The following is a 20,158-nucleotide window of genomic DNA, read 5'->3' as shown; positions in this document are numbered from 1 at the left end:
CTTTTTTTGACATTTTTAGTTACTTTTACTGATATAATATTCATTTCTAGACTCTTTTCTGATATTTCTTTTCAGACTATAGCACACTCTTTAGTATTTCCTGCAAAGCTGGTCTCTTGGTTACCAACTCTCTCAGTTTCGGTTTATCTGTGAATATTCTAAACTCACTCTCATTTTTGAAAGACAGTCTTGCCAGATATAAGATTCTTGGTTGGAAGTTTTTCTCTTGCAGTTTCTCAAATATATCATACCACTGTCTTCTTGCCTCAGTGGTTTCTGATGAGGAAATCACACTTAATCTTATTGGGTATCCCTTGTATGTTATGCATTGCTTTTCTCTTGCTGGCCTCAGAATTCTGTCTTTGGCATTTGACATTCTGATTAGTATGTGTCTCAGAGTTGTTCTATTTGGATTTGTTTGGAAGGGAGTATGTTGTGTTTCTTGGACATGGATATCTATGTCCTTAATAGGGCTTGGAAATTTTCTACCATTATTTCTTCAAATATTTCTTCTGCCCCTTTTCCCTTCTCTTCTCCTTCTGGGACGCCCATGACACATATATTTGTATGTCTTTTGCTGTCATTTAGTTCCCTGAGATCTTGTTCAATATTTTCCTTTCTTTTCTTCATCTGTTCTTTTTTATGTTCACTTTCAGAGGATATTTCTTCAAGTTCACCAATTCTTTCTTCTACCTCCTCAAATCTGCTATTATATGATTCCAGTGTTTTTTAAATTTCATTTATTGCATCTTTCATTCTCATAAGATCTGCTGTTTTTCTGTATATGCTTTCAGATTCTTTGTGCTCATCCAGTCTTGTCTTTTTTTTTTTAAAGATTTATTTATTCATCCCCCTCCCCCGTTGTCTACTCTCTGTGTCTTTTCACTGTGTGTTCTTCTGTGTCTGCTTGAATTCTCATTAGGTGGCACTGGGAATCTGTGTCTCTTTTTGTTGTGTCATCTTGCTGCGTCAGCTCGCTGCATGTTTGGCATCACTCCTGGGTGGGCTGCGGTTTCGTGCGGGGTGGCTCTCCTTGCGTGGGGGGCTGGCACTCCTTGTGCGCAGCACTGCGTGTGGGCTAGCTCACAACACGAGCCAGGAGGCCCTGGGTATCGAACCCTTGGACCTCCTATATGGTAGGCAAACGCTCTATCTCTTGAGCCATGTCTGCTTCTCCTCCAGTGTCTTCTTAATATCCTTAATGTCTTTAGCCATCTCTGAATTTATTAAGGAGATTTATAATTAGTTGTCTCAACTCCTTTATGTCATCTGGAGGCTTATCTTATTCCTTTAACTGGGCCATATCTTCCTGTTTCTTGGTGTGGATTGTAATTTTTTGTTGTACAGTTTCTCTTTTTAGTTTAGTGCTTTCTTGCCCTCTCTCCTTTGCTGGTTGTGCAGTAGGAGCCAAGGATGTAGTTGGTGCTGCAGGCTCTGGAGGCTCAAGTTGTCCTCATTGCCCAAGGGCAGATGAAGCATCTCCCAACTTTCTCCTTTGCCAGGGATAGGGACAGAGTCACAGTCATGCGGAATAATCTAAGTTGTGCAGGCCTATACTCTCGTTGCTCAGAGAGACTGTTGAAGCTTCATACTCCTTTCTCCCTTCCCTAGGGCGGGGATCGAACTGCAGGTATGGGCAGCAGTCTGTGCTGTGTGGGTCCAAAATGTCAGCTACTGGCCTCTTTCCGACTTGGACAGGTTCAAGCTTTAGCTGTTCTTAGGGTTATGCTTTAGTCAGCCGAATTGACTAATCAGTAGGTGAAGTCAGTGGCCAACTCTCTCTTCCTCGCCTGTTTTTGGGAAATGAAGCTTCCAATTTGAGCCACAGAATAGCTCCTGAAGCGACTTGTACTTCCAGAGTAGGATGATCACTGGTCTCCACAGCATGGCCTGTATTTTCCTGGAGAGGCTGATGCAGATCCCTCCAGCTTCTTCCCTGTTGGAGATGGGACTGGAGCTTATGCTAGAGCTGCAGTCTGATCTGGATGGAAAGAAGCCACTCCCCACCAGCACTGTGATTTTCAGTCTGCCCTGCTTTCCCTTTTGCCAGGGGCAGAGTTAAGATCGGCTTCTTTCCAACTTGGACAGCTTCAAACTTTAGCTGTTCTTAGAATTATACTTTAGCCTGACAAATTTACTAATCTGTAGCTGAAGTTGGTGCCCTACCATCTCTTCCTTCCCTGTTTTTGTATAGTGGAGCTTCCAGTTCCAGCTGAATAGTTCCCAAGGCCGCTTGTGCCTCCAGTGGAGGATGGGCACTGGTCTTCATGGCATGGAGTGCTCTACTTATGAATCTTCTCTGCAGATGGGCTGTCTCCTCCTATTCCTTCAAGGATGTTGCAGAATGCTCTTCTCGTATCCTTGAGTCCCAGACTGGTGCTTTAGATAGCTGTGGGTGATTACTAACTGCCCTGTAGCACGAGCTGACTTTAGGAGCTCCTTACTCTGTTGCCATCTTGCTAGTTTTCTGTTGTTCATTTTAAATACAGGAATATTAGTATCAACCTCATAGAAATGTTGTGAGAGCAGAAATAATAATTTGAGTGCTTTCCATGTGCCAGGCACTGTTAAATTGTTTATATGCAATTAACTAATTTATTTATTTTTTTAAAAAGATTTATTTATGTATTTATTTCTCTCCTCTTCCCCTCCACCCCCCTGCCCCACCCGAGTTGTCTGTTCTCTGTGTCTATTTGCAGTGTCATCTTCTTTGTCCGCTTCTGTTGTTGTCAGCGGCACGGGAATCTGTGTTTCTTTTTGTTGCATCATCTTGTTGTGTCAGCTCTCTGTGTGGGCGGCACCATTCTTAGGCAGGCTGCACTTTCTTTTGTGCTGGGTGGCTCTCCTTACGGGACGCACTCCCTGCGCATGGGGCTCCCCTGTGGGGGGACACCCCTGCGTGACAGGGCACTCCTTGTGCACATCAGCACTGCACATGGGCCAGCTCCACACGGGTCAAGGAGGCCCGGGGTTTGAACCGCGGACCTCCCATGTGGTAGGCGGACGCCCTAACCACTGGGTCAAGTCCGCTTCCCGTAATTAACTAATTTAATCCTTACAAAAATACTCATATTCTTGTTTTTTAAATGAGGAAACAGTGGTAGACATAGATTAAATATATACGATTACAAGGTTAACAAATAGATTTGAACCCAGGTACTTTGTCTCAGGAGCCCATTTAAATGATGCAACCAACAGGTTTAATATAGGAAGCATTAAATAAACTGTGGTAACTGCAGTTTTTATTACATATTTTATTGAGTCTAAGAAGTCACTATTGCAGATGCACCATTATTTAATATATCACTAGGAAAGAAAAGAGCTGCTTATGAGTCAATGCTCTTTTTCCTTAGAACTAATTAATTTGGTTTTCAGCAGTTTCATTCATCTCTTTAATGTATCTGGGCAATTTTTTTGACATACAGTTTTGATTTACAAGCTTTTCTTGCTTTTCAACTGCTTCTTTTTCCGTGATAGTCTGTAATTGTTTTAACAATACAGTAAGTGACCTCTTGAATCACTGATGTTGGGAATTATTATTTTTTATAAAAATTGTCTGTTTTGTGTATTATACTTTGTTTTAATGAAGGGGATTTCATCCCAGTGACTTTCCTTTTGAGATCCCAGATCTTTTTCATTAGTTGGTAATTTTTTTTGTCTACTTATTAAAAAAATATTAGTATTGTGGTGGGATAATTGTGTGGGTCTTTTTGTTTTTTTTCTTTTGTGAATTTTTTCTTTTATGTATCTCATGGTAGTGGGTCATGGCAAAATGGCTTATGGAGAGACAAGTCACTGGAACCTTTTTTAATTTTAGATATTTTGTTTAATTTTTCTCCTTTTTAGTCAATGGAAATATTTCAATTGAAATTAGAAGAAGCTGAAAAAACTGCATCCAAAAAAGAAGATTATAGACGAGAACGGTGGAGGAAACCGACATATTCTGATAAAGCACAAAATAGTCAAGAAAGTAGAAAATTAGACTTAGTAAATTATAGTATTTCAAGGGATAGATATGGTCTGACAGATATTGCACACAATATCAATAAAGATAAGTTTATTGATGATGAAAAAGATAATAGATCTGGGTCTTCGGATATATGTAAAAAAGAATCCAATCGAAGGCAAAATCAAGAATTTTCTTCTCTTAGAAATTTGAGACCTAAATTCTTGAGACCCTCTGATGATGAAGAACTGTCAATTCACCGCAAATGCAGAAATTTTGAACCATCAAGTTCATCTTCAGCATTGGTAGCTCAGGGTTCTTTAACTTGTGGTTTTCAAAAACCCAGTGAGAAGAGTGAGGGAAATTTGTCATCATGGAGTCGATCTAAAAGGAGAGGAGAGGAAGATAAGAGACATTTAGAAACTAGTAGCAGTGTTGACTACCAAAATATTCCAGAACATGTGAGAGGAAAATCACAGGATGAAGGCTTGAGAGATGATTTTACGACGAAAGAACATCTGCAGGACACAGAGTCTTCATTTGCTGGGTATTTTGCCATTTATTTTTTAAACTGGTAATTGAATATTGAGGTTCAGAGGTTGCAAAGAACTGAACTGTATTTTTAGAACATCAGTTATTAATGAAATAGAAGTATGGTCTCCTCTTTTTAAAAATTGATGGAAGAGAAGATATATATAGGTTTAACAATACAGTAGTTTTGTTTTACAGATTGCATTTTATTTACAGTTTAACAATCAAAACTGGAAAAACAATTCAATAGTTGTATTTGCTCAAAATTTGTTGCCTTTTTTTGCAAATTAAAAAGTTGAATGAGTTCATCCATTTAAATGAACATGCTGCAGGAAATATTTTGGTAGGTGTTGGTTCTGGTGCTATGTTACTTTCTAAGGAAATTAATCCATTGTTAAGTACAATTATAGTTGTAAATATTGCGTGCCTTTGTGAGATCTAGGAGACAGAAGGAAAATATACTGACATAGTCAAAGTATGAAGTGGTAAAGATATGCCAAATACTGCAGAGAAGAGCATGAATTATAGAGATGGATTTGCAGAGAAATAAATAATCCACTTTTGGCAATTGACAGGTTTTAAAGGTAAAGTGAAATATAGATAGACTAGTGATTATGCCTGTAATGATTAGGAAAATAGGAAGTACTTACTGGTTTTATTATTACTGTACCTTTTGCACTTACATGGGGCTTGGTCAGAAAAAGAGGAGCCCTAGGTTGAGTGGGATCAAACCTAGGAAAACTGATTTAGCTATGGGATGGCCCTGATGGAGACAGCTAGAAATTCAAAATAAGAACCAAAGGAATGACAAACTTGAATGACTCTTAATGTGTTAAATAACAAAAAACTGCCACCAAATGAGTGGGTCACTGTGGCAGTTTGAAATTATTTTATGAATCCCAGAAAGAGAAAGGTTATGATTTTGAACTAATCCATTCCTGTGGGTGTGAGACCCTTTCAGTTGGACTATGTCAGTGAGATGTAACTCGGGTTGAGTCTCCACCCTCTTACGGGTCTGATAAAAATGGAGACAGAGGAAAAGGGAGGCTCCATATTTGATCTTGCCATGTGAGATAAACAACTTCAGTTTTGCCCATAGTTGAACTGCAAGGAGAGAAGCCCCTGAGAGGCTCAAAGAGCTGAGTCCCAGGGAGAGTTGAGTCATATGCCTGATAACTCACAGCTGAACTCTGGAAGAAAGCTGAGCAGCTGACACTGGTAGAGGAGGCCTGGAAAAGACAAGCCCTGTGCCTGATTGCCCACAGCTGAGCTATGGGAGCTGGACTCCAAGAGAGAGTCAGCCTGGAGAGGAAGGCAGAGACCGAGGCACAGATCAATGGCCATCTTGCTTCACCATGTGGCAACTGACTTGGGTGAGAAAGATTTCTGCTGATGCTTCTATTTGGAAATTTCATGGCCTTGGAACTTAAGCTTTTACCCCAAATAAATCCCCATTATAAAAGCCAATACATTTCTAGTACTTAGCATCAGCAGCAAACTGAAACAGACACTAAAGGAGAAGGTTTTAGGAAATAATAGTATTCAGTGGTAGTAGTAAATATAAGTATTGTGGTTTGGGGTCATGAGTCTGGCAAATCACTTTTGTTATTGATTCCATCTGAAGCCAAGAATTATAAAGCACTGGGTAGCTTTTAATGGGAAGGAGTTGCAAAATCTGGACTGAGTGATGGAGCTTCAGTCAGTGAGCTCTGGTTCAGGAAACTAAAGTAAAAATGCTGGATAAACATGGCATGGATTACAGAATGTCTAAGATTGTGTATATCTCTATGTAGTTGTATAGACTTGTCCAGGCTTCTCTCCATGTATCCTGGGTGGTAGATGGTTTCCAGTCCATACTTGATAGTGAGATAGGGATCTTGTTTCCTGATATCATTAAGGTTGGCTTTGCATTTGGTGATCTGTAGGTCTTGACTTCTGTGACTGCAGCTAAACAGTGTACAAGGCTGGTTAATAGTGGTAGTGGTCCATCTGGTTCTCGAATTGCCTCACATTTGTATGTTTTATTTAAGTCGTAAACTTCTATAGGCATACTGTAACACAGAATCTAAAAGCTTTTTTTTTTTGACTGAAGTCAGTATTCTTTATTAGCAGTGTTATTAAAGGCTTTCCATGAATTCCATTATTGGTTGGAGAGGGAAAGAAAAATCTAAGAAACATCCATATATATGTGAAAAAAAATTCTGTTAGCTTATCAGAATATTATATTGGGAATATGTTGAGTTCTTTGTAAAATACCAGAATTCTAGGAAGCTTTAGACCCAGTGAATTTCAGAACTGGAAAAAAACCAGGACTGAGTTTAGAACTAGAAGAAATTATAGAACCTGTGGAAACTGAGGGAACTGAATTGTGACTTATAAAACATTGTATAACTAGGGTTGCCAGATTTAACAAATAAAAAAAAATTTGTTGTATACCTAAAATTCAAATATTACTGTGTCATGTATTTTGTCTGGCAACCCAATATATACAGTTAAACATTTCCCAGATCTGTGACCTTTCTCAGGAATTTGACACCTGACTTTTCTGTGCTTCAGTTTCTTCATCTTTCTTAAAACAAGAATACTGTTAGGATCCACTTCATGGGGTTGTTGCATGAGTTAATATGTATGAAAAACTTAGCATAGTGTCTGGCATATAGTATGTTTAACTAGTACATAGTAAGTACTCCAAGAATCTTCGCTATGGTTGTTATTAATATTATTATATAGGTAGTTATTTGCAAAGCTTGAATTAGACTCCTTGTCTTCTGATGCCCATTTTATCAGTATTACATGCTTTTCAAATAAGGTTAAAAGGACAACCATGAATCGACTTTGAATAAAACCCCTTTTCAACTTTACTTTTCATATTTTCTTTCTAGAACTAGAGGTAGGTTCACTTTTTGTCATTTTGTTTGTTTGTTTTGACTTTTGGTATACTAGGATATAGCAAACACTAATGTAAAGTTAATGCAAAGTAGTATTTGGATGAATACCAGATGGCTTTGAGTTTACCTATGGAATGCTTTTTTTACCTCAGCCTTTATTTGGAATGATTATCCATTGATTTAGAGTGATAGGATATTTACTACCACAGCAAGTCTTTCTCTGGATTATAGATAAATTAGAAATAAGAATGAAAATAGGAACTTGGTTTGAAATCTCTTGTATTTCTGTTTTTATTATAAAATGGGTTTTCTTGTGTTTCAGAATTTAGTAATCCAATTTGTATAGTTCATATATTTGTCTTTTTAAGTAGTATATATGATTAGATTTAAATTTGGTTATATTATGCTCTTAGTCGTAAGAGATGGATTAATTAGTTCATGTACAAGAGAAGCCATTACATATTATAATTTTATTACATTTCCAGAATTGTTTTAAAAACTGTAAAAATCAACAGGCTACCTAATTCTACTAATTTTTGTTAGAAAATTTTGTTTAGAAAGTAGAGATAAGGATCTTGAATCAGCAAATCCTAAACCCTAAGTGTTTTTATTTGTTTGTTTTCTGATTTTCAGAAAAGCAATACATGTTCAGTCTAAAAAGTAATTTTTGGAAAGTTTAGTAAAGTACATAAGAATGCAACAGTATTATTTCTTCTAGTCTTTTTCCCTAAAACTTTTCTTTTAAATAGTTGAGGATATACTTTTATACAACTTGATTTCCTCCTGTTTTTATTTATCTCATAAGCATTTTCTACGTCCTTGAAAGTACTGTTCTTAAGCAGCTGTAATGGCTAGTTTCCATTTTATTGAATTATAGTTTGCTTAATTATTTCTCTATTATTTAACATTTAAGTTATCTCCAGTTTTTTTTTTCCCTCCCTATTATAATAATGCTGCAAGCAACATCTTTGGGTACAGATTTTAGTATGAATTTCTGATATTTTCCTTAGGTTAAATTTTGGTAAGTGGTAATTTTGAGTCAAAGCATCTGGATGATTTTCTGGCTTTGGTTGCATTTATAAAATTGCTTTGTATAGAGGTTATACTAATATGTAATCTTGCCAGCAGGTAAGAAAAAGGGACTATATCCCTATGCCTATTAGATATTCTTATTAAAAACATGGCTAGTGTATTGGCAAAATTAGTATTTCCGTGTTTAATTTACTTTATTATAGATGAGGGTGAAATTTTCTGAATTTTTCCAAAGTGTGTTCATCTTTTGTATTTCATCTTTAAAGAATAGTCTGGTCTTTGATTTGAACTCTCTTGAAGATCTAGTATTATTCTTTGATTTGACTGAGCTTTCTCTACATTAAGTTAACTGTCATATTTATTGTAAATGATTTTTTTTTTTTGGCTTGAAATTTTTAAGACTTTAAACTTGTGATTATGCTGTCAAAATTTTTGAACCATTTCTCTGATTTCTTCTAAGTTTTGTCCAGTAATTCTTAGTTTAATAATGTTCATAGGATTTTAATAGGAGATTCTGACAGAGTTAAATCCAGGAGTAGATATGTTAGTTACTAATGTTAAATTCCAAAGACAGATACAGTAGGATAAGATGAAATAGAAATTTTGTACATTAGTTATGGGAAAACTTTCGATAACCTTTCTGAGGGTAATTTTGGTAAAATGTGAGAAAGGTTGACAAATTAGACAAGAGGAAAAAAGGTATTTAAACTGCAAAAATTGAAGCATTTTTAGTGAGGAGTGGAAAATACTTTTAGTTTATTGAAAATGAATATTTGGGTGTACCATAGGTCAGTCCATGAGTCTTTGGAAAAGTTGCAACTAATGTCTTAGTCTAATGTGAATGTTCATGATTAGAGAAATTAGTTGAATTGGTTTTATTTCTTTATATATCATTAACATGTTTACCTTTCTTGCTACTTTATTTGATTATTTTTTAAAACATTAAACCAGTTGTAATGGTGAAGTAATAAATGTATGTGGAAAATTTTAAACAAGTACAGAAGAGTATTAAAATGAAAAATAAGTCTCCATTTTTTTTTTAAAGATTTATTTATTTATTTATTTCCCTTCCCTTCCCCCCCCCACCCCTGTTGTCTGTTCTCTGTGTCTTTTTGCTGCATCTTCCTTGTCCGCTTCTGTTGTTGTCAGCGGTACAGGAATCTGTGTTTCTTTTTGTTGCGTCATCTTGTTGTGTCATCTTTGTGGTGTCAGTTCTCTGTGTGTGTGGCACCATTCCTGGGCAGGCTGCCCTTTCTTTCGCGCTGGGCGGCTCTCCTTACGGCGCGCACTCCTTGCGCGTCGGGCTCCCCTACGTGGGGGACACCTGCGTGGCAGGGCACTCCTTGCGCCCATCAGCGCTGCGCGTGAGCCAGCTGCACACAGGTCAAGGAGGCCCGGGGTTTGAACCGCGGACCTCCCATGTGGTAGACGGACGCCCTAACCACTGGGCCAAGTCCGCTGCCAAGTCTCCATTTCTTATCACCTCAACTTTAATATCACTTTCTAGAATAACTAATGTTAAGGGTACCCTTCCAATTTTTTTGTAGTTCACATATTAAAGCATGAATTTGGACTGTATATATGTATATGTGTTTTTTTTTTTAAGATTTATTTTATTTATCCATCCCCCCCTTCCCCCCCCCCCCCCCCGTTGTTTGTGGTCACTGTATGCTCTCTGTGTCCATTTGTTGTATGCTCTCTGTATTTGCTTGTCTTCTCTTTAGGAGGCATCAGAAACCAAACCCAGGACCTCCCATGTGGAAGAGAGGTGCTCAATCACCTGAGTCACCTCAGCTCCCTGGTTTGTTGCATCTCTTATTGTCTTTCCCCTGTGTCTCTTTTGTTGCGTCATCTTGCTGTGCCTGCCTGCTGCACCAGCTCGCCTTCACCAGGAGGCACTGGGAACTGAACCTGGGACCTCCCATGTGGTAGGCGGAAGCACAATACTTGAGCCGCATCCGCTTTCCTGTGTATCTGTCTTACATAACGTATGTGTGTATTTAACTCAAATAGCTTCACAGTGCATATGCTGTTCTGAATATTGGTTTTTCCAATCCATATAATTTAAAGATCTTTTTCCATCAGCCCATGTATATCTGTCTTTTTCATTTTAAAGGCTCTTTAGTGATGTATTGTAAAATTTAGGTATCTAATTTTTTTCACCAATCTTCTATTGATGGACATTTAGGTTGTTTGCAGTTTAGTGCTTTTTACAAACAGTACTGCAGTGGGTATTTTTGTATGTTTCATATATATACAATTTGTATAGAACTGTAAAATAAATTCCAAGAAGTGGAATTTTCAGGTCAACTCTATGTGCACTTTACTTTTTACATATTTTGCTGTGTTGACCTCCAAAGAGATGGTACCATTTTACACCCTTTCCAGCTATATATGAGGATGATTTTTCTCTCACTTCCTTGATAATAGTATTATTGAGATTTTTAAAAAAATTCCTCTTCCCTTCCCCCCACCCCCCCAAATTGTCTGCTCTTTGTGTCTATCCGCTGTGTGTTCTTCTGTGGCCACTTCTCTCCTTATCAGCAGCATCGGGATCTGTGTTTCTTTTCGTTGTGTCATCTTGCTGTGTCAGCTCTCTGTGTGTGCAGTGCCGTTCCTGGGCAGGCTGCACTCTCATGCTGGGCGGCTCTCCTTATGGGGCTTACTCCTTACGCGTGGGGCTCCCCTACGTGGGGAACACCCTTGCGTGGCAGGGCACTCCTTGCACGCATGAGCTCTGCGCATGGGCCAGCTCCACATGGGTTAAGGAGGCCCGGGGTTTGAACTGCAGACCTCCCATGTGGTAGGCGGATGCCCTATCCATTGGGCCAAGTCCTCTTATTGAGGTTTTTAATCTTTGCCATGTACATAATTGAGAAATGAAATCTTTTTTTTTTTAAAGATTTATTTATTTTTTATTTCTCTCCCCTTCCCCCCCATTGTCTGCTCTCTGTCCATTCGCTGTGTGTTTTTCTGTGTCGGCTTGCATTCTCATCAGTGGTGCCGGGAATCTGTGTCTCTTTTTGTTGCGTCATCTTGCCTCAGCTCTCCGTTTGTGTGGTGCAACTCCTGGGCAGGCTGTGCTTTTTTCATGTGGGGCAGCTTTCCTTGCAGGGGCACACTCCTTGCACGTGGACCTCCCCTATGCAGGGGACATCCCTGCATGGCACGGCACTCCTTGTGCACATCAGCACTGCGTGTGGGCCAGTTCACCACACGGGTCAGGAGGCCCTCGGTTTGAACCCTGGGCCTCCCATATGGTATGTGGATGCTCTACCATTTGAGCCAAATCCGCTTCCCTGAAATCTTTTCTTGATTTACATTTCTTTAAATATGGTAAAGTTAGGCATATTTTTATGAATGTTTATTTTTATTTCTTTTTTGTTAACTATGCTTTGCCTATTTTTTGTGTTCTTTATTTGTGGGAGCTCTTTATATATTAAAGAAACTTATCTGTCACAGTTTTTTCATCACTTGTAAATTACATTTTTCTCTTTTTACTTTTTTTTCTTCTTACTTTTTTTTCTTCCATTTTCATTCTCGCTTTAATGTGATCAAAGTTACTTTGTGCTTTTTAAGCCCTGTTATTTATCTTAAAGAGAAGAAAAAAAATCCGCAGTAGTGGTGCATTTTATTAAGAGTGCTAAGCTTATTATTTTTGGAAGTAGCGTTTGCTTATATTTTCTTTTTGTTGGAAAATATATTAGCTTTATACTTTCAGGAATTTGAAACCTAGAGCAATTTATGACATGAACAACAATTTATGTGATGATCTTAATTTAGATTTTATAAACTTCATATCAGGAATTGATTCATTTAATATAATTTTTAAATTTTTGAATGTCATTCTTGGCAGAGTTTACTGTTGTTGCTAAAGGACGAGAAGGATGCCAGGTTTTGCAAGCTTTGAGTATAGTCATGAGATCCTTAGGCAGGAGAGAAGATTTGAGAACAAGTGTTAAGAATAATTAAAGGGAGATCTTGGAACACTCCCAGCAGGTGAAGAATAATTGTAATACACTCAGCATTTCCAGGATGTTGTTGGGTTGGGGTCCTTATTATTCCTTCTTTAAATGCTTCAGCCAGTGTTGTGTATGTGTGTGTGTGTGTGTATGTGTGTTTTAAGGAGAGTATATTCTAATGGGAAAATAGGGCCTGCTTTTTAGAAATTAATTGTAAAAAAGGCTTCTGAAATATTGCAGTAATCCTGGAAAATGAGAAATGCTTGCACTTTTTTCTTTTTGTCTAATAATCACAAATGTTATGGAAATGTTTCTTTCAAATAATCTAGTCATTCTAAAATCTTAAGGAAAGTAAAGAGTCTATGCACTTTTTTTTATTGCAGAGCAGCCTTTGCTGCTGTATTAACAAAATAAAACAATTCTTCAATTATTGAGTGCCCAACAACTCTCACTTTATTGTCTTTGTCAATATCATTGTTCAATTAAGTGTGTTGAAGTAGCTGTTAATATTGAAATAACTAGTATGAGAGATGTTCAGAATTCTAGTACATCATGCCATTTATCCTCCTATCTTTCCACCTACTAATAAACAGTTCAATTCCTATGAGAAAATGCCACTCCTCCTCCCCCAGTGATTTGTGTGGGGTAGGAATTTCATGATAATGAAAATTACCCTCTCACTTTTTTAGGGTTAACCTCTAAAGAAGTTCTACCTCTTTTAAGAGTCTCTTGGGATTCCAGTTATTTCCTTGAAATGTGTAGGTTTCAGTAGATGTCAGTTTATCTTCATAGTTTCCCCCTGTTGAGTCTTTTAGGTTTCATTCATCAAAGTGAGGGGTGAGGAAAGTTTCTCAAAAAAGGGAAGAATAAAATAAAATGCCCTAAAAAGGACAAAGATGTATCCCATAGATTGACAGTGTAGAGGACTCTGGAAATTTAATTGAGAATATTTTCATTGTAAAAGAGGGTATAAGCTAGATTTCAGTAGACTAAATTATGAGAAAGTAGGGATAGAACATATATGTGGAAGATAGTGGTTGAATGAAGAAATGAAGTGCTAGCCCCACCCCCTTTTTCTTTTAAGGTACAAATGCTTCAACATGTTGATACCTTAATAGCAAAGAGCCAGTATCAATTTTAGAAGAAGCTAAAAATACAGAAAGATAAAAGAATAGGGTAACCGAGCAAGAGCCCTAAGGTTAGTGCAGATGGATGTGGTGTAACCGGATTTTGTCTAGGTTCTTGACTATGCTGCAGAAATGAATTTCAAGAGCATGTCGGGTTAGTTAGGCCAGTAATTTATTAAGAGAATGGTTAGAAGAGAAATAGGAGAAAATAATACATCATAGGTCCCAGGCAGAGAGGAAGGGCCTGGGAAGTGATAGAACAGGCTAATTTACAGACTACAGTTTCCCATTATAGATGATAAACACTCAGGTTTTACTTGCGTGGTGATCATGGCAGGGGAAAAACAGCAAGAGCAGGGCACAGAAGGCAGGAATAGGCACATGGACTGGCACCAGGACAGGCCCTGGTACTGGGCAAAGGCAAGAGAGAGCAAGAGAGCTTTGTGCTTGCTTTTTATTATTTTATTTTATTTTAATTTAATTTAATTTTTTAATTTCATTTTTATTTTTTTTTAAGATTTATTTTTTTAAATTTATTTCTCTCCCCTTCCCCCTGCCCCACCAGTTGTCTGCGTTCCGTGTCCATCCACTGTGTGTTTCCCTTTGACCGCTTCTATCCTTATCTGTGGCACTGGGAACCTGTGTTTCTTTTTGTTACATCATCTTGTTGTGTCAGCTCTCCATGTGTGTGGCACCATTCTTGGGCAGGTTGCACTTTGTTTCGTGCTGAGCGGCTCTCCTTACAGGGTGCACTCCTTGTGCTTGGGGCTCCCCTACGTGGAGAACACCCCTGCATGGCAGGGCACTCCTTCCAAGGATCAGCACTGCGCATGGACCAGCTCCACACGGGTCAAGGAGGCCTGGGGTTTGAACTGTGGACCTCCCATGTGGTAGGCGGACGCCCTAGCCATTGGGCCATGTCCGCTTCCCTCAAACTATTTTGAAGAGATTTAACCATTGTTTTTAGCATGGTGAATGAAGGACTGGTTAGACTCAGTAATTGGCACTCAGTGACAGTGGTAACTAAGAGTTATCAAGTTCCAAGTTAGGTTCTGTTTAGAATTTTATTATATGTACATTACTGTATTAAGTACTGATAGTTTAAGGGTATGTATTAATAATTTTATGGATTTTATAGTCTCAGGCTATTTGTCCAATCTCATAAAGCTACTTGATGGCAGAGTCTGGATTTGAACCCATGTCAGTCTAAAGTCAAACTCCTTTTCCCATAGTGCAAAAGGGATTTCCCATTACTTACAAGCTGCAAGTAGGTCATGATTGGCATTATAAATAGCTTTTAGTACTTCATAAAGACCTTGCATCAGGATTTGCATTAAGCTTGCTTGCAAAATGACTCCTTCTGAATGACTGAACTCAACAAGAAATCCTTTGCAGACTTGTCCTGTGTCTGGATTATAGTAAACTCAACAAGAATTCCTTTGCAGACTTGTCCAGTGTCTGGATTATAATAAATATCTAATGAAATAACAGAGAATGGTTTGGAGAAAAGTTGGGGATCTCACCTTCTTACCCATTTTACCTTTCTCCAGATCTTTATTTTCTCAGTTTGTTGGTGTTGAGATGACAAGTGCATGAACTAGGCATCATTTCTTAGGAAAAAAAAGCCTGGTCAGTTATGTAGGTACTAGGAAAGTGAGGAAAGACAGGAAAGGTAGAAGGAAGAGCATCCAGGGGTTTCTCACTTGGGATGAGAGAGTTTGAGAGGCAGACCCTGGGGTAGCACAGACTTCAGAGGGGAATAATTGCACTAATTCTCTTGAGAACTGAGAGTATTTAATTTATTTTTCATTACACATACATGTATGAATTTAATATTTATTTTTTAAAGGTATGTTTAGCTATTGATACGTTTAGCTATCTTTATTTATTAAAGATTTTATTTATTTAATTTGTTTCCCCTTCCCCTACTATCTGTTCTTTGTATCCATTTGCTGTGTGTTCTGTGTCCGCTTGCATTGTTGTCAGTGGCTCCAGGAAATCTGTGTCTTTTTTTTTGCTGCGTCATCTTGCTGCGTCAGCTCTCTGTGTGTGTGGACCACTCCTGGGCAGGCTGCACTTTTTTTGCACAGGGCAGCTCTCCTTGAGGGGCACACTACATGTGCGTGGGGCTTCCCTATGTGGGGGACATCCTTGCATGGCAGGGCACTCCTTATGCGCATCAGCACTGCGCGTGGGCCAGCTCACCACATGGGCCAGGAGGCCCTGGATTTGAACCCTGGACCTCCCATGTGGTAGGTGGACGCTCTATCCGTTGAGCCAGATCTGCTTCCCTAACTAATTTTTATAATCTCTATATAATGGGCACACAGGACAGAAAATTTTAAAGTCTAGAATTTTAGAAAATTAATTTTATGGCAAAGTGCAAATTGAGAAAATCGGTGCTTAGCAAGCCATTTTATATAGAAGTATGATTGTATCAGAAATCACATATAGTAGTTATAGTACAATAAAAGTTATAGTACAATAAAAATATAGTACAATATAGTACAATAAAAGTGATGTGCTCCTTAGCATTTAATATGAAAAAAATTACTGAAAAATATTTCCATACATAAAAGTAATTGGCAACGAATGATCCAAGCGATAACAACCCACAAAGGTATATGAAAATAATAATATTCTGCTTACACAAATATAGTAACCCTGCTGTTCATTTTAATTGCTTTTTAAAATGTAGACTGAAAGAACATGTGAACAAAATATGTTACTTTCTAATGGTGCTCTACCTCACATATTTTGGGTTTCTAAATCTAAGCCCCAGAATATTGCCTTTCTTTCACCAGTATAAGAAGAAATGGTTCATACAGGATTTTTGCAAGTATTATTATGATTTTTTAAAAAACGGAAATACTATCTGTTAAAAGATTTCCTTTTCTTTGGCCCAAAATAATTCACTATTTAAAAATAATTTCCATATATAGGTGGGTAAAGTTTTGATTTGGAGGTCTGATTATATATTTTGCATATTACTTGCTCAGAATGTATGTTGAAAACTTGTTTAGGTTAATTTTGATAATATATATAAAATCTGGGAATTTGGAAAATTTGTAATATTACAGATAAATCTTTTATATTAGAGATTATGGCAGAGGTTAGATATATTCTGATTTTAAACTTTTTATTATTCCCCTTTGAGTTTTTTAACAGTTTTATTGACGTATAAAGCACATATAATAGGCTCTGTATGCAATTTGCAGTGTATGTATACGTATGAAACCTTCATTACCAAAAGCTTCCTGGTGCACCTTCATAATCCTATCCTTTTACCTCACCACCCCCTCATCCTCTTCCCTCAGACAACCACCCATCTGTTTTCTTTCATTATAGTCTGATGTACATTTTCTAGAGTTTTATATAAGTGGGATCATACATCACACATTCTTTTATTCTTTTTTTTTTGGTCTGGTTTCTTTCATTCAACATAGTTATTTTGAGATTCATTCATATTGCATAAATCAATAACTCATTCCTTTTTATTGATGATTAGCATTCCATTGATGGATATATCACAAATTTTTGTGTATCCATTCATGTGTTGGTGGAAATTTGGATTGTTTCCAGTTTTGGCTATTACAGATTAAGCTTCTCAGAACTCATGTACAAGTTTTGTATGGATAGATGCTTTACTTTTCTCTAGGGTAAATACTTAGGGGAGAAATAAACTTTAAGAAGAATTTTTCTGGGGTCTATAAAAGCCTCAAACTACAGTACTCTACCTTCTGGACCCCAAGAAGACGTGTTCTTTCCATATGCAAAATACATTCATTCTATCACAATATGCCATAAGCCTTAAATCCTTTGAACAACAAGTATTTGAGTTAACAATATTAAGCACAAAGTCTCATTAAAACCAGATAAGGGTGTGGTCTGTCCTGAGGCATGATTCCCTCAGGCTGTGGATCTGTGAAACTGAGAACAAGTTGTCTGCTTCCAATATGCAAAGGAGAGGCAGTCAGGGGAGAAATGTTCCATTGCCATAGGGAGAAATTGGAAGGAAAATGGGTTTTCAAGGTCAGAGACTCCCCTAGAGAATGATGCCTTGTCCTCAGGGTGCGACGGAGGGGCAGCTCCACCCTTTCCAAGGACTTGCACAGTGGCGGTACTCTCAGCTCCACCCTTGTCCAGCGTCTGGGTGGTGGCTGTACTCTAGGCCTTACCCTTTGTGAACACGAGAGTGAGGGCCAGACCCCCTGCCACCTCCCGGACACACGCTCAACCCCTTTACAACAGTGGGGTGGCTGTCAGACTCTCCCTAATCGCCAGAGAATATTCTCTGCCTTCTTTGAAGCCTGGGATGTAGCACTCTTCTGAACAACAGGGTGGAAGGCCCCTCGTTCTCAAGTGCCAGGGCATACTCACCCTTTCCACACATACAGGTGGGCTCACTCTCTTGGTCTGAGAAGATGTCTTCAGTCCAGACCTCAGCTTCCACGGTTTTGCCCTTGATGTCATTTTTTACTTGAATCTGTCCCTTTTAGTCCAGGTTCCATTCATATATCTTGCAAAAAACATGTTGGTTTTGCATGCAGCCCACAGGTCCCAACCATCAGACACTAGGACTTTCCACAAGTCCTTTCTGGATAACTGCATCTCCAATATTGATTTTTTTTAAAAAGATTTATTTCTCTCCCCTTCCCTACCCCCAATTGTCTGCTTTCTGTGTCCATTCACTGTGTGTTCTTCTGTGTCTGCTTATATTCTTGTCAGTGGCACCCGGAATCTGTGTCTCGTTTTTTTTTGTTGTTGTTGTTGCATCATCTTGCTGCGTCAGTTCTCCATGTGTGCAGTGCCATTCCTGGGCAGGCTGCACTTTTTTCGAGCTGGGTGGCCCTCCTCATGGGGCTCACTCCTTGGCATGGGGCTCCCCTATGCAGGGGACACCCCTGCGTGGCAGGGCACTCTTTGTGTGCATTAGCACTATGTGTGGGCCAGCTTATCACGGGAGTCAGGAGGCCCGGAATTTGAACCTTGGACCTCCCATGTGGTAGGCTGATGCCCTATCCATTCAGCCAAATCTGCTTCCTTTTCCCAATCTTGATTTTTAACAGAAATGAGTGACTGGTTCCGTGTTCAGTTAAATCCTCATGTGGGGCACAATTTTCTGGGGACTTGCTTTCCGGGAACTCAGAATTTTCCCTGTTTAAAGAAGATTTATTGATTTATTGATTTATCCCCCCCTTGCGGCTTGTTTTTTGCTGTCTGTTCTCTCTGTTCAGTCGCTGCGTGTTTTTTCTGTATCTGCTTGTCTCCCTTTGTTGCATCATCTTGCTACGTCAACTCTCTGCGGTACATGGGCCTTCAGCTCTCCTCGGCGCACAGGCTAGTTTGCCTTCACAAGGAGGCCCTGGGACACGAATCCAGGGCCTCCCATATGGTAGATGGGAGCCCAACTGATTGAGCCATAGCTGCTTCCCTCAGAATTTTCCAAACCACCAATTTCTGTTTTTTTGTGCCTAGTTCAGTTCTCAACTTAACCCTTTCCTCTTACATTTTAATATAAGCCGCAAAGAGAAGCCAGGCCACACTTTGCACATTGAGTTTGGAAATCTCAGCTAAATATCCAAGCTCCTCCTTTTCAAATTCTGCCTTCCATCCAATATCAGAAAACAATTTTGCCAAATTCTCTGCCACTTTAAAATAGGGTCACTGTTATTCCATTTTGCAATGACACTTTCATCATACATGTCTGAGGCTTCATTGGAAGTACTTTTTGCATCTGTATTTCTATCCAGTCTCTTCAAAGCAATCTAGGCCTTTTCTATTGAGCATCCCATAATTCTTCCAGAATCTATCCCTTACCCATTTTAAAAGCTTTTTAAACATTTTTGGTACTTGCCGTAGCAGTACTCCATTTTCTTGGTATCAAAATCTGTTTTAATTTGCTGGGTTGTCAAAATGCAATATACCAGAATTGGGTTGGATTTTGCAGTGGGGATTTATTAATTTATAAGCTTAAGGTTCTGAGACTTTCAAAGTGTCCACATCAAGGCATCATCAGGCACTGCTTTATTCCTGAAGACTGGACTCCTCTGTGATATGGCTGAGGTACATGGTAACGTCTGTTGGTCTCTCCTTTCTCTCCCGGTTTCATTGTTTTCAGCTTCTGACTTCAGTGGCTTCCTCTCAACTCCCGTGGCTTTCTCTCTGTCTCTCTCTCAGTATTTGTTCTGTTTATAAAGGACTCCAGTAAGAGGATTAAGACCCACCCTGGGTCATACCCTATCTAAGGAACCTAATCAAAAGTTCTCACCTATAATAGGTTCACACACACAGGAATGGATTAGCTTTAAAAATGTAATTTACTAGGGTTCATAAAAGCCTTAAACTACCACAAGGGGCCATGCATGGCATGTAACAGAAAACCATGAACTACTGATTTATGGTAGAATATTGAATTCAATTTCTATGTATGAGGATCATGTTCTACTGGTAGTGAATGTTTTGTTGAGGTCAGTTAGAAGAATATTCAAGACTTGATGATATTATTTGCATTGTACCTATATTTCATATATATATTTCATATATTCTTAATCTGTTCTGTTCAAACAGAAGGAGTTCAGAGGATGAGTTCATTCATATCTTGAGTGTTGATGAAAAGAACAAGTTGGGTGCCAAAATTATCAAGGCAGAGATGATGGGAAATATGGTAAG

General features: G+C 38.5%; 1 protein-coding gene across 2 annotated transcripts in view; it reads left to right on the top strand.

Annotated features, from left to right (window-relative positions):
• CWF19L2 (CWF19 like cell cycle control factor 2) overlaps positions 1-20,158 on the top strand; it is a 138,716-nt gene that overhangs the window by 49,341 nt on the left and 69,217 nt on the right. For both annotated transcript variants that reach the window (XM_058289437.2, XM_058289438.2), the window contains exons 8-9: positions 3,847-4,493; positions 20,057-20,153. In XM_058289437.2, the coding sequence (XP_058145420.1) occupies positions 3,847-4,493; positions 20,057-20,153 (744 nt within the window). The remainder of the gene's footprint in view (positions 1-3,846; positions 4,494-20,056; positions 20,154-20,158) is intronic.

Source organism: Dasypus novemcinctus, chromosome 27, assembly GCF_030445035.2.
Source record: "Dasypus novemcinctus isolate mDasNov1 chromosome 27, mDasNov1.1.hap2, whole genome shotgun sequence".
Classification (NCBI taxonomy): domain Eukaryota; kingdom Metazoa; phylum Chordata; class Mammalia; order Cingulata; family Dasypodidae; genus Dasypus; species Dasypus novemcinctus.
Note: the sequence above shows the minus strand (reverse complement) of the source record. Positions and strands in the feature narration are given on the sequence as shown.